The 14,233-nt window shown below is 33.7% G+C and overlaps 2 protein-coding genes across 23 annotated transcripts; one reads left to right on the plus strand and one right to left on the minus strand.

Annotated features, from left to right (window-relative positions):
- Positions 1 to 7: 7 nt before the first annotated feature.
- LOC104707685 (equilibrative nucleotide transporter 3-like) lies at positions 8 to 8,802 on the plus strand. Of its 22 annotated transcripts, XM_087462979.1 has the most exons (26): positions 13 to 250; positions 337 to 420; positions 655 to 716; positions 919 to 1,025; positions 1,291 to 1,347; positions 1,452 to 1,529; positions 1,624 to 1,697; positions 1,799 to 1,858; positions 2,174 to 2,239; positions 2,367 to 2,487; positions 2,573 to 2,704; positions 2,873 to 2,970; positions 3,062 to 4,133; positions 4,397 to 4,456; positions 4,538 to 4,743; positions 4,821 to 4,926; positions 5,014 to 5,209; positions 5,423 to 5,535; positions 6,461 to 6,519; positions 6,627 to 6,731; positions 6,840 to 6,995; positions 7,100 to 7,243; positions 7,336 to 7,441; positions 7,530 to 7,702; positions 7,809 to 8,228; positions 8,435 to 8,802. In XM_087462979.1, exons 19-26 carry the CDS (start codon positions 6,490 to 6,492, stop codon positions 8,546 to 8,548), a joined length of 1,248 nt encoding a protein of 415 aa, XP_087319105.1. In that variant the 5' UTR covers positions 13 to 250; positions 337 to 420; positions 655 to 716; positions 919 to 1,025; positions 1,291 to 1,347; positions 1,452 to 1,529; positions 1,624 to 1,697; positions 1,799 to 1,858; positions 2,174 to 2,239; positions 2,367 to 2,487; positions 2,573 to 2,704; positions 2,873 to 2,970; positions 3,062 to 4,133; positions 4,397 to 4,456; positions 4,538 to 4,743; positions 4,821 to 4,926; positions 5,014 to 5,209; positions 5,423 to 5,535; positions 6,461 to 6,489; the 3' UTR covers positions 8,549 to 8,802. The 22 variants fall into 22 exon arrangements, 19 of the variants coding, with proteins under 19 accessions (XP_087319101.1, XP_087319105.1, XP_087319104.1 ...); XM_087462975.1 differs by adding an exon at positions 2,008 to 2,039 and having other exon boundaries at positions 8 to 250; positions 337 to 716; positions 2,579 to 2,704; ... (1 more) ...; positions 4,821 to 4,905; positions 5,014 to 5,535; XM_087462988.1 differs by lacking the exons at positions 13 to 250; positions 337 to 420; positions 655 to 716 and having other exon boundaries at positions 893 to 1,025; positions 1,777 to 1,858; positions 2,579 to 2,704; ... (3 more) ...; positions 4,547 to 4,743; positions 4,821 to 4,905.
- Positions 8,803 to 10,454: 1,652 nt separating this feature from the next.
- Positions 10,455 to 13,223, minus strand: LOC104707687 (equilibrative nucleotide transporter 3-like). Its single transcript, XM_010424110.3, has 8 exons — positions 13,181 to 13,223; positions 12,996 to 13,100; positions 12,735 to 12,890; positions 12,513 to 12,656; positions 12,314 to 12,419; positions 12,039 to 12,211; positions 11,140 to 11,556; positions 10,455 to 10,722 (listed from the first exon to the last, which is right to left on the minus strand). The coding sequence occupies exons 1-8, from the start codon at positions 13,220 to 13,222 to the stop codon at positions 10,609 to 10,611; spliced, it is 1,257 nt and encodes a 418-aa protein (XP_010422412.2). The 5' UTR covers position 13,223; the 3' UTR covers positions 10,455 to 10,608.
- Between the last annotated feature and the right edge of the window lie 1,010 nt (positions 13,224 to 14,233).

A 14,233-nucleotide genomic window follows, 5' to 3' on the forward strand; every position in this document is an offset into this window, starting at 1 on the left:
GCTACAGAACAGAAAGATACATATCTCACGCCGTTAAAATTTTTAGAATATCACCACCTTGGATGGTAAATGTCATGTGATATATTTGGAGGACAAAGCGGCTGGAACATGTCTTCTCTTTGACAGAAGAACTTGTTCACTACATGCAACAGCAGTATTGTATTGATGCTGAGACGCCTTATGCGGAAGTTGAGGCTATGAAGATGCGTGCCACTTTCTTTCACCTCAAGAGTTATTCACTTCAATGAAGGTGATAATTTTCTCTGTTGCTAATCAAAAATTCCGTTTCCTAAGTTTTGTAGAAATTGACTAACCCATCCATTGTTATCTTGACAGGCTGGTGAACATATAGCCAAACCTTATCTTGATGATCCTTCTGCTTTAAGAAAGGTCGAACCCTTCCATAAAAGTTTCTCAAAAGTAAGGATTCCTGCGTCATTATATGGTAAAACTGATCAGAGATTATGTGTGTTTGCTCTTTGAAATGCCTTCTATGCCGTCTATGAACATGCTCATTTATTATCTTGTGATGAGAAAACGAGAACTTGTGACATTTTATAAAGGTGATAGAGAAAGTTATGCCTCTTTGAAGTACATATATGAGTAGAAGTAATATACGGTTCATTAGTTAACAAACGGCTTTGTTGTTATAAGTTATGTATCAGGTCCTAAGAGATACAAAGATTGCCGCTCACTGTTCTACTAACAAATTAAAGGTGTGTTTTCTTAATTCTTTTCAAATAGTGTCATCTCTGTCTCTGTTTGTTGCCACTTACAGATGAGACTGTATAATTTTGGAGGAGTTAATTTTTGTTCATGATCAGAGATACACACTCTACAGGATGAAGGTCTATTAGTGCTTAAAAGTTCTCTGCTTTTTTCCATACTACAAAACAGTAAGATACATGTGTCACGCAGTTAGGTGGTTTCAGAGAATATCACCTGCATAGTAACAATTGTGGTGATGTATGGAGAATTAAAACGAAGTAAAGATCAACACTGAGAGGGGGCAAATTTCGCTAAAGGTACTCCAGTTTAAACTCTTTTGTTTTCTACTTTTGGTTCTTGCTGCAAAATAAAAACATCATTTGTCACGCAAAAGAGATAGTTTTTGAGAAACTCACCTCCTTGGTTAGTTTTCATTGTCATTTCAGTTGAATGGTAAAAGCAATGTGATTCTTATATGGTATGAGAATGATTCTTGATAAGATACATATAATTTTTCTTTCTTATATATGTTATCAAGCTTTTCTATTTGATTGCCCTGAACTCCAATTTTTCATTGGCAAGAATACACTGCAGTTCTGGAGACATATCACATGACTATCTAAAGACCTCAATAACATAGTAAAGTCTCGTATACTTCTTTTCTTGCGTTCTCTGTTTTTGAGTATCAAGTTTTCGGAAGCTTTTCTGATAAAATCCTTTATCAACTGAAATCTAACTTGTAGCAGGGAATATGAGATTATCTAAAAAAACTCCCTGGCTGTAGCGTTACCTGCCAAACTCTTTAAAAAGTCACTCTTTAGGTGATTACGTACTATTTTTTTCCATTTGAGACCTACGATTTTGTGTGTGATCTGCTCTTTGAAATGCCCTCATTCGGTCTACTTTTTGTGATAGGCTCATTTACCAATTATGATCAGGTGATAAGAGATAGAAAGCTTTGTGAATTCGTATGAATGCTCTCAGACCAGGTTTGTGATTATCCTTTTGTCCCCCATGTTTCACTTGTCTTCATATGCTTAAGAACAAAAACAAACATATTTTCCATAGAGTTGTTTGACGGTTTTTACAGGTTGATAAGTTTGAAGCCAAGCCAAGTTTGATAAATTTGAGCCTCCGATCAAGCCAAGTTGTAAGTGTCTAGTATATATGTAGTTTTCATCACAATAACAACACTAGTGCTTCTAATTGGAACGTACCTTGAAAACATGTCTTGTAATAATTACACCCACTGTGTCTTTGCAATCAATTCTTTATTTGATTATTCTCTGGTTGATTCAGTGAATTGATGTGTTTTTGCCTGCTTCGACAAGGTTAGGATTTGTAAACGCATTTTTATATAGTTACCAATAATTTGATTTCATAAATCTTATTTATATATATTTGTGTATTCAATGCAACATTTTGAGGTGCTTCTTCTCATTACTAATATGGTTTACGTTTTCAGGAGAATTTACAAAATTCGTATACTGAAGAATAGGTAGAAGAAGATAAACCTGTTTATATGCGTCATGTAAGTTACTTACATCTCCCTGTGTATATCCTAAATTTGTTACTTGACTGTTTAGAGCAATGTTCTATACAGCACTTTTACCACCATCTTCTGAATTAATGATGTTCCGATGACATTTCACAAGCAGGAAGAATCTGTTTAGGGTGGCGCTGATACCTTTCACCCGTTTTATGCGTTGCATGATATTGTTCCACTTTTCTTCTGTTGGTGATCTGAAGTTTGACTCTTTCTTGTTGACTCTGCAAAAGGTAAAATTAGTTGAGTTTTCCTCAGGTGAGAAGTACTTGCTAATGTACCATTATATTTGCTGGTCTTAATCAAGATCTGATGAAGATGCAGGCCATGTTGGACAAGATCAATATTAAAAAGGAAAAGACATAGGATAAGCTGAAGGGGGAGGAACTAGAGACGCTTACGGTGGAGCTGAACAATCTTAAAAAGATAAAGGAATTTCAATCTAACATGGTAAACTGGTTCAAGATTATTTTGAAAATTAATCATGTGTTACGGAGCTTGTCAATGGTTGTCTCGTTTGAAAAAATTACTTAATGGAAGTTTTGGCTTAGATTTGAAACTAGTTTTCCTCATTTCCTTTACGTTTTTCTTTAATATACTGATAAAAATTTGGTAAAGTACTAGGAGACAGAGTTGGCCAAACTGGAAAGTGAGTTGAGAAGCCTGTTTAGGTGATATCTGCATTACCAATGGAGAAGGACCTCGAGGTTGAAAGGGTAGCTCAATATAATCCGATCACTATGTTAAGATCTTAGGTTGTACCATGAACTCACAGGTTTGAGTTATGATCTATCCTATTTCTTATAGCTAAAGAAAGAGGTATTCAACGTAGCAAACCAACTAGAGAATACTCATACTGAGATAGAGGATCCTCGAAGAATGGTTGGAGAAGAAAAATCAACCAGGAAAGAGACACTACCAACATAAATCAGTAGATTTAAATATTTGTTATCATTCACTTGTACGTTTTGCATAAAGTGTAGATATTCTTTTAGTGTCAGTTATTAATACGTCTTTTTCCAGGTTTTGATGAAACATCAATACCCTAAGCTGAGGGTTTGCAGTATAGGGGACTCTGAGAATACAACACCACTAAGTACTATATCAGCTCACTGCAGTATATCTTCTCTAATTCCTATATTAGAATATGAGATTATGCTGATTGAGTATGGGTTTATGTTATCCATTTTTTTTAATCCAATTTTAGACTAATAAGATTTTGTTTTTATTTGTTTTACCATTTTAGGTTATAGATGATTGTGTTTCACATTTGGATATGTGAAGAAAGCATTTGATCTTCCATACTATTAGAGAGATATGTAAGGATTAGAGTGTACAGAATCAAATGTTTTATATTGTCAATCCGTGTGTGGATTATTTTTTTCTTTAAAGGTACCAAGAAAGTTCTTATAACTGGAATGGAGCATAGGGTAACTCATCCTCTTTATTTTTCTTTACATTAATTTTTTGTTGATTTTTTTTTCTGACACGGGATGAAGATGCATTGTTTAGTCTATCATGATTGAGTTAAACAATTGTCTTAATATGTTTTGTGAAAGTCGAATTATATCAGTAGATAACCTTATCTTTGGTTTACAATCCTAGTCGGATTGTCACTTTGTGCTATTGACTTTGTTTGTCTCTGTTTTATGCACTTCTGAGTCTTGTTCAGGTTCATGGGGTCTCAGGTCTGCATGGATCACTTTTTGTGGACACTGCTCAAGTTTCCAGATATTAGTAATTACACCTTTTCCATAGTTATTATCTTATGGGTGAATTACATATGTTTATCTCACGCAGCCATGAATACCAGCTGACATTGGGAGCGTTATGGAAGCATCTTAGTTACACTGGAAAAAGTTGGTGACATGTCTATAAGGTAAAAATAGAATATAAAGCCCGATACTCCGATAGCTTGCTTTTGATGTGGTGGTGAGTGAGATTCTCTGCTGGGATCATAACGTGTCATAGAAGAGATTAAAGATTGTAAAATCAAATTTTGATTATGACCACATAAATGGATACAATCTTTTCTTTTTGTATCCCAGATGTTGGTTTCTTACTGATGAAGTTAATCTATTTCCCATGTGTCAAACATTATCTAGTCTTCAGTATAGTGATTATGATCTCCACTTCTTACAGGTAAAGAAAGAGTTAGTCCAACAAGTAGAGACACCATCAATATAATCAGTTGAGTGAAAGGTCTGTTGTATTCACTCGTTAGTTTTATAAAAAGCGTGGATATCCTTTCACTGCCAATTATTAATTTCGTCTTTTTCCAAGTTTTGCTAGAACATCAATACCCAAGCTGGAGGTTCCCCAGTACATGGGAGAAGACGAAACCAAGAAGTCTTATATCAGCTCATTGCTGTAGTATATCTCCAAGATCAACTGAGTACAATTATGAAGAGAAATGTCTCCCCTGCTTTCAGATTTCAATTTGCATCAAGTAGCATGTTTATGCGGGTCAGGACAGAGAGGTCTTTATGGTACACCGCTCTCCCTCTTTATATTTAAATGTCATTAAGAGTTTGTTATCTTGTGACGAGATGTTCTATTTCTTCAGTGGTTGTATAAGAGATATATACTCTACGGGATGGAGGTCTGTTAATGCTTGAAAGTTCTCTGCTTTTGTTGCATACTACAAAACAGTAAGATACATTTGTCACCCAGTAAGTAAGTTAGGTGGTTTTAGAGAATATCATCTTGATAGTAACAAACAATTCACCTCCTTGGTTTGTTTTTTACTATCATTTCAGTTGGATGGTCAATGCCATGTGATATATGCAGAGGACAAAGCGGCAGGAACCTGTCTTCTTTTCCACATAAGAACTTGTTTACGACATACAACATCAGTGTTGATGTTGTCATGTTGATTCCTGATACGCCTTATGCGGATTTTAAAGTCATGAAGATGCGCGTGCCACGTGACTTGATCTTGATGATCCTTGTACTGTAAGAAAGTTTGAACCCTTCTATGAAAGTTTCCAGCGTCAATATATGGTAAAGCTGATCAGAGATGCGCAGCAACATGAAATGCTGCTCGCATGATTCATGTCGGCTACGAACATAACATAGATGAGATAATAATTGCATTTTTTTTTCTTTCTAACTTGATCAAATATTTTGATTTAAAAAGTTGTCTTTGAGATGACTCATATCTTCCAGGTTGCTTAAGAGTTACTCGCCTCGGTAGCCCGTAGCCCTAATCTCCCATTTTTCAGTAGCAAGAGTACTTCGCAGTTCTGGAGACACACTACCTTATAGATCTCAAAAACCTGGTAAAATATCCATAATCTATTTTTTTCCTGCGTTTTATTGTTTTGAGTTTCAGGTTTTTTAAAGCGTTTCTTACAAAAAAATAGTGGAATAAGAATTTATGGAATTAAATTTCTTCTAAGAAAAAAATAATTTCTACGTGTAGATATATAATTGAAAAGGTCAAATGGTTAAAAAAAAATGGTACAAAATGAATCATTAGTCATTATACATTGTATTTAAAAAATACGAATAAACAGTACAAATTAGTTAAATCATGAAACACTGAATAAACACTACAATTTATAAGTGTTTTAAAAATCATACAAAACTTCAAAACTTCAATACTTCATAACGAGAATTCGAATCATAGTTTGTTTTACGGTTTTAGAGGAGTTTTTTTTTCTTTTTGAAAGATTTTTTTTTATTATTATTATAAACGGATTTTTTTCAGTGTGTCATGTTTCAGCTTATAAATTGTTTAGTAATGCAACTTTTTATGTAATTGTGTTCATGTATTGGACTCTCCTGACAGACCAATTGGTCATAATTTTATTTAGTTTAGTCATATTTGGTTTTATTTTGATTTTGACCATCAATGTCTAATAAAACAAATGTCCATTTAGACATATCCATTTGGAACTAGACAGTCCATTTGACATCCCTAGGTATTAATTGGGGTATGCCAACCTTTGGAGTCTTATTATTCTCTATCTTCTCAAATTTGTCGTCAAATCTTAAAAATCTGTAGTTATCTTACTCACTAAATCATCTGCATGTTGTATGATCTTGTTCTGCTCGTAATTAATTTAATAAACTCGTTGACTCCACTCCACAAAACCCTCGTGTGCTAAAGTCCAAGTAAGTACCCATAGCTTTTGTTCCCGAAAAAATAAAAAATAGTATAAACATCGTAATGATCGATCCAATTCTTGAATTCTGAAACAGGGCTACTTTATTATAAACTCTCCGTAACTATGGTGGATCAAACTCCTGAGAATCTTCAGGTAAGTATCCACAAAACCCAAAACACAGATCAAATCTTTCATCGTTTTATAAGTTTGTTTTATATATGAATTCACAAAAAAAAAAAAAAAAACAAAAAAAAAAACAGGGGAAGTATAAAGCAATGGTTGTTTGTTGTATTCTTGGAATCGGATCTCTCGTTTCTTGGAACAGTATGCTCACTATCGCTGATTACTACTACCAAGTTTTTCCGGTTCGTTTTTGGTTTTGTTTTGGTTAATTCTCAGATTCGAAATTGGTTTTTAAATTTAAGGTATCAATTTTATATATTTTAAGTTAAAAATATATATGTTTTCTGTAGGATTATCATCCTTCAAGGGTACTAACACTTGTATACCAACCAATTGGGTTTGCAACAATCATGACCTTCACATACCATGAATCGAAAATAAGTACTCGAAAACGTATCATGACCGGTTACATCCTATTCACAATATCCACATTCTTGCTCATAGTCGTAAGTTTAATTTAAAAGTCTTATAGTAACATTAATCTTTCTTATGGAATTGAGTTTTTATTATGGACTCAAGAATCTTTAAAAAAAAAAAAAAAAAAAAACAGTTGGATTTGACAACAAAAGGACGTGGTGGAGTCGGACCATATATATGTTTATGCGCAGTCGTTGCTTCTTTTGGCTTTGCGGATGCTACCGTTCACGGAGGAATGATCGGTGATTTATCATTGATGTGTCCTGAATTAGTTCAGGTTTATTTATACATTTTAGCATACTCAAAAATCTCGGTTTAGACTGACCGAAGTTTACATGCATGATATACATCTTCTTGCTTTCTTTGTAGTCATTCATGGGGGGTATGGCTGTAGCTGGTGCGCTAACATCAGCGCTAAGGCTAATGGCTAAAGCAGCTTTCGAGAAATCAAACGACGGTCTACGAAAAGGAGCAAGTGAGTTTAAAATTTTGAAAACCGATAGAAACTAACTCCAATCATCAAAGTGTTTAATAAGTTTGTTTGTTTTTATTTCATTCTGAAGTGATATTCTTAGCAATCGCAACAGTCATAGTGTTACTCTGTGTGATGTTATACGCCTATGTGTTCCCAAAATTCCCCATTGTTAAGTATTACCGGAGAAAAGCTGCTTCTGAAGGTTCCAAAACTGTTTCTGCTGATCTTGCTGCTGCTGGTATCCAAAATCCATCAGATTTGGTAACTTCAGAGAATCTTATCTTTCTTAATTTTGTTTCGTTTTTTTTTAAATATTCTTCACTCCTAAGTCCTAAACAGCCTTAATTGGCTTCTTGATTCCATGCAGACTGATGATGATGATTCCAAGAATCAAAGGCTAAGCAACAAAAAGCTGTTGCTTCAAAACATAGATTATGCAGTGAGTCTGTTCCTCACCTACGTATGTACATTATCCATTTTCCCCGGGTTCTTATATGAGAACACTGGAAAACATAGGCTAGGCGATTGGTACGCGCTTGTCCTGGTAGCAATGTACAACTGTTGGGATCTGGTTGGGAGGTACACGCCGCTGGTGAAATGTCTCAAGATTGAGAATAGAAAAGCGATCAACTTCGCAGTTTTATCTCGTTATTTCCTCATTCCGGCGTTCTACTTCACCGCAAAATATGGTGATCAAGGATGGATGATTATGCTTGTTTCTGTTTTGGGATTGACTAATGGACATCTCACTGTTTGCATTATGACTATAGCTCCTAAAGGCTACAAGGTAATCTATATCAACCCTTTTCCTAAGTAGAGATTTTAAGATTTTGATTATTTAAACGCAAATATAAACAAATACAATCTTTGCGATTAGGACAAGTAATCTAACATTATAAACAAATACAATCTTTGCTTTAAGGACAAGTAATCTTAACATTTGTTCTAGTTTTGTAACAAAAACAAAATTTGGGTTTTGATTTTTTTGTGAAGGGTCCGGAGCAGAATGCGTTAGGGAACTTGCTGGCGATGTTTCTGTTAGGAGGGATATTCGTAGGAGTCGCTTTGGATTGGTTATGGATTATTGGTAAGAAGAATGCCTTTTGATTTACAAGGTATAAAGCTGGAATAACTAATGAATAACAAACCTTAATCACGTACCTGCTTAATTAAGGATTTAGTTTTTAACTGAAATATTAACTACTACTATATCATATAAGCTTGTAATAGTAGTTTTTATAGATTATATAACTAAGTAGAAGATGTATAAAAAGGTTTAACTCATGAAAGAGATGATCATAGTAGATACCTTATGACTTTGTAAGTGTTTCCTGAAAATAGAAAAACATAATTGAGCGCAACGCTGGTGTAAATTGCTTTAATACAATCCATTCAATAATAGAATGAAAGAAAGATAAAACGAAATCACATCAACGCTGCACTCAATGATGTTCGTTCAAACCCAGGAAAATAATATATATCTTCTTGCATGCCTTTCCGATCACATTGGAAATGAACAGAAACATAATTTTTATAAGACATTACAATGCTTTGTGTTGGTTTAAAAGCAGTACAATGTTTGTTTGTACTACTGTGTACTATTTACAAACCGTACTAGAATAGTACTCTGATTTTGAGGTTCCAAATTTAATTTTGTTTATAAACTTATAACGAATGAGTTTGCCAAAAAAAAAAAAAAAAAAAAAAGACTTATAACAAATGAACTTATAAGTATGTCTTTAGATTTTGTGTGAATAAAAAACATTGTTACACGATTCTTAATCAGAATTTAGAATAATCCAAGTTTGTGTAATGTACTAATGATCGGTGTTCTTGTGTACTACAGCGAAACACCAACTTTGTGTGTACTACACGAGATCATCTCTACTTCGTCGACGTCGTAATATGTTTAGTCCCTTTTTTATGGCTTTTAAGGACACCAACCTTAAGTTGCTCTACCTACTTTAGTGAATTCGAAGCAAATCTCTAGGATCATAAATACAAATTCCCTTTTGTACTCTCCTCAAAAGGGAATGTTACACAACAACTAGAGCAGATTCGTACAGAGATTGATGACCTTTGACAAATAATGGTGTTGTGTTCACTAGTTTGTTTTACAAAAAGCGTAAATATTATTTCACTTCACAAATGTTTTTAAAATTATCCTAATATAATAGACATTTATATAGCAAGTTTAGTTAAGTTTCCAGAAAACCTTAGAAATCAATCAAAACGAAAAAAAAGAACAGTTAATTAGGACAATGTTACCAGAACCAGAACAGTTGTTCACATATCACTCTCACTCAAATTAATAATTACGTACAGAATACAAAACGACTACTACACATTTATTTATTTTCATGTTGAGTCGAACAAAAAAAAAGGTCTTCTTCATACATCTTGCTTGATGTCTGTTACGACTTTAAATCAGGTTATAAATTTATAATTATGAGTCTATGACTAAACATGGGATTATAATAATGCCTTGTTCGTCAAAACACATCGAATGTGTACTATTCCCCCTACTTTCAAAATTATGTGCTATATATAATTAACACACATTCCTGTGATTTTTACAAATTAATATATATAGTCATTCACCTAATTTAATCAATTTTTAAGGTCATTTAGTGCAATTACTCTAAATAAAAACACAATCTCAAAGAAACAGTCACAAGTATTAGTGCAAAACTTCAAGGTTTGACGTATTAGAATTTTAGAATAAGACTCGATCGTGTTAAATGCTAAAATGTTAAAATAAGACTCACAAGTATTAATAAAATTTATAATAAGACTGAACCCTCTAGTTTAATAATTCATTCCAGTTCAATGATGTTTTTCATCATATATATATATATTTTTTTACTATGTATGAGTAGTTTTCAAATTGAATATTAGGGTTTTAGTTTTCCAGGGTCTAGGATCCCAACATGTACTTTTGGTCCTTAATTTAGTTCGACCTCGTAGTACTGCTACCGAAACACAATAAGTATACTCTTGCGGGTGAAGAAACAGACTTAAAACATGATCGACTTAAGACACTTACAAGTTACAGGATATAAATTGATTTTTGAGCGGAATGACAAAATAATAATAATAATCTCCAGTTACATGGAAATGCTCATAATTTAGTTTATTTTTATGTGATCAAGAATCTTGTTCATAACTCAAAAGACATTCTTCTTACCAATAAGCCATAACCAATCCAAGGCAACTCCGGCAAATACTCCTCCTAACAGAAACATTACCAGTAAATTCCCTAACGCATTCTGCTCCGGACCCTTCACAAAAACACACACCACAACAAAATCAGAACAAATATGTAGAGGTTGATTGTTTATAATTGTGTTTGTATTTAAAAACATTGTGCTAGCGTATATAGTTTTCAGAAAATACAACTTTTAATTTTGTCGCAAAGAACATAAAACTTTTGCATCTTTATTGGATAAGTGTGTTTATTTTTGAATAAAAACCCACCATTCTAGGACCTTTTTCTCAAAACAATTCGTAACTGTATAAGTAAATATAAATGCAAACGTAAAACGCAAGAAGGAGAAAAGAGGAACCTCATTTTATAAATATTAATTTTTATAAAGGTTCAAACAAAAAATAAGTTTTCTTATCAAACAATGAAAGTGTCTTGTTTGCTTATACGAAAATAAACAATCTCTATTTTAGGAAAGGTTAAGTTAGGTTACCTTGTAGCCTTTAGGAGCTATAGTGAGAATGCAAACACTGAGATGTCCATTAGTCAGTCCCAAGATAGAAATGAGCATAATCATCCATCCTTGATCACCATATTTTGCAGTGAAGTAGAATGCCGGAATGAGGAAAAAACGCAACAAAACGGCAATTGTGAGTCCTTTTCTATTCTCAATTTTGAGCCATTTCACCAGCGGTGTATACCTTCCAACCAAATCCCAACAGTTGTACATCGCTATTAGAACAAGCGCGTACCATGTGCCTAGTCCGTATTGTCCCGTGTTCTCATATAAAAACCCGGGAACAATGGATAATGTCAAAAGGTAGAGGAGGAATAGATTCATTGCATAGTCTATGTTTTGAAGCAACAACTCTTTATTGCTTAGCCTTTGATTCTTGGAATCATCATTAGTCTGCATAGAAGAACCAAGAAACAAAAAAAAAAAAGAAAATTTAAAGTAAACGGAAATTGAGAAATAGAAGATTCTTGAAAATTATCTTGTGACTTGTGAGGAATTGTGAGCTTACAACTTATAAACCAATTGGTTTTGAAAAAGGTTCATTATAGTTGTACAATGTAGGATACTTTTACCTGCCCATGCACTTAAGATGATGGTTTTTTTGGTTCATTATCTTGGTTCAAATACTACTTTTTGGATCATTAATTTATACTCGTTTTGAGTTTACTAAGCTCTGTTACTATGTCAAGATTAATTTCTACCTCAAAATCATCATTAGTGAGTGGAAACACTAATATGCTCTATACTAGTGTTGAATCATACTAGTGTTGATTCATCTCCAAAATTGATATAGGATATTATACCATATATATATGAAGGAAATATTTATTCTTGAGGATCTGATTAACGGAGGATTGTTAAAGACTTAAAGTTACCGATTCTGATTGGTTGAGGATACCAGCAGCAACAAGATCAGCAGAAACAGTCTTTGATCCTTCAGAAGCAGCTTTACTTCGGTAGTACTTAATGATGGGAAGTTTTGGGAACAAATACGCGTATAGAATAACGCATATAAACTCTATGAATGTTGCGGTTGCTAAGAATATCACTACATAAAGGAAAGAAGAAAAGAAAGAACTGAAGCGTTTAAGCACTTGAAGCTATCAAGATTCGGATTTGAGATCTTCAAGACAAAAATTTTTTAACTCACTTGCTCCTTTTCGTAGACCATCATGTGATTTCTCAAATGCTGCTTTAGTGATTAGCCTAATTGCTGATGTTAGAGCACCAGATATATCCAAACCGGCCATGTATGACTAGAAAGAAGCAAGCAGATATATAACCTACGCCGGTTAATCCAAACCAGAGAAAGTAAACCGATATCTCTAATTTGTAAAAAGGTATAAAACCTGGATGAGTTCAGGGCACATGAATGATAAGTCTCCCATCATTCCTCCGCGTACAGTAGCGTCCGCAAGTCCAAACAACGCAACAATTGCGCATAAACCAATGTAAGGTAACATCACACCGTGTCCTTTTGTTGCCAAATCCAACTGTTTTGAATTTTTAGAGTCAATATCCCATAATCAGAATCCGTTTTTTAAAGATTTATGTAGGAGACTTGAACTTACAGCGATGAGCAAGAATGTGGATATTGTGGATAGCATGTAACCGATCATGTTACGCTTTCGGGTATTGATTTTTGATTCGCGGTATGCGAAAATCATGATTGTTCCTAGTGCAAAAGGTTGATATACTACTGTGAGTACCCTTGAAGGATGGTAATCCTATGGAACCAGGAAATATAGAATTCAACTTTAGTTTGATATAACCAAGACATCAAGTTTCAAAGACCAAATTTGAATCTGAAATCAACCAAAACGAAACAGAACCGGAATAACGTAGTAGTAATAATCTCCAATTGTGAGCATACTGTTCCAAGAAATGATAGTTCCGACTCCAAGAATATAGCAAACAGCCATTGCTTGATACTTTCCCTATTGGAGACATAAACAAGGATCTGAGGAAATAAATTGTGAAGAGTTTAGATCTGAGTTATGGTTTAGTGGAAACTAACCTGAAGCTTTTCAGGAGGTTGATTCTCACAACCACTCACCATTGTTACTCTTCTCAAATAGTTGCAGATAACGCAAAACAATGCTATATATTAGTGAACTGAGTGTATATATAGAACACAATACGACGTTTCAAGATAATATGCACGAACATACTACTTACCCGAAACTTAGCAGAAGAGATTTTGGAGAGTCAATATTGCGTTTGTTGATTTATTGAATTTTTCCGCATAGGTTTGAAGTTTGAAAAAATTGTTACAATGTTAGAATAAGACTAAGAGAAGTGAGAAGTGTTAGAATGTTATAATAAGACCAACAATAATTTGAATTCTATACAAGACTCAGAAGTGTTAGAACGTCGCATCGTTAATATTACGCTGTTTATTGTACTTATATGATTCATTTTGGAGGAAAAGAAAAAAGAACGAAAGCTTGTAAGTTTCCATGTTTTCGTTGGCTAGACTAGAATAAGACAACGGTTGATGTCGGTGTTATAACGGATATGTGAGAAAACATTGTAGAAAATGCAAATAACACCACACATTACTACATTAGTGTAGTTCATTAATGAAAGTGAGTTTACGTACACGGGTGGTGAAGACATAATTATTAATTAATGGGGACAAAGTGTTCATAAAAATATGTGGGAAAGTAGTTAAAGTGTAATTCAATCCTAATAGAGAACTTCACAGACGAATCACTCCCTCTAAAATTTTGCGAGTGTAGTTTAATTAAGTTTGAGTTAACATCGTCCCATACAAGATTATTCCCATACGGTCCGGTCAGGTGGGGACGTCTACTACACTTCCTCATCGGATCCTCAAGTTCTTACGTACTTTTTCTCCTTAAAAAATGCTACGAATCTAAAATAAGATGTGTCATAATTTGCTTATATGTATATTTATTATCATAGTACAAGATATATTAGCTTACGTTAAAGGAAAAAAATATAATATATTGTAAATATTTTCTTGTCATATCCCCCAAATAAACAAAACCTTACTAACGGCGACGCCATGAAAATTATCATTTTCCTTGGTCAATTTCTTCTTTTC

Source organism: Camelina sativa, chromosome 8, assembly GCF_030686135.1.
Source record: "Camelina sativa cultivar CO46 ecotype springtype chromosome 8, ASM3068613v1".
In the NCBI taxonomy this organism is placed as follows: domain Eukaryota; kingdom Viridiplantae; phylum Streptophyta; class Magnoliopsida; order Brassicales; family Brassicaceae; genus Camelina; species Camelina sativa.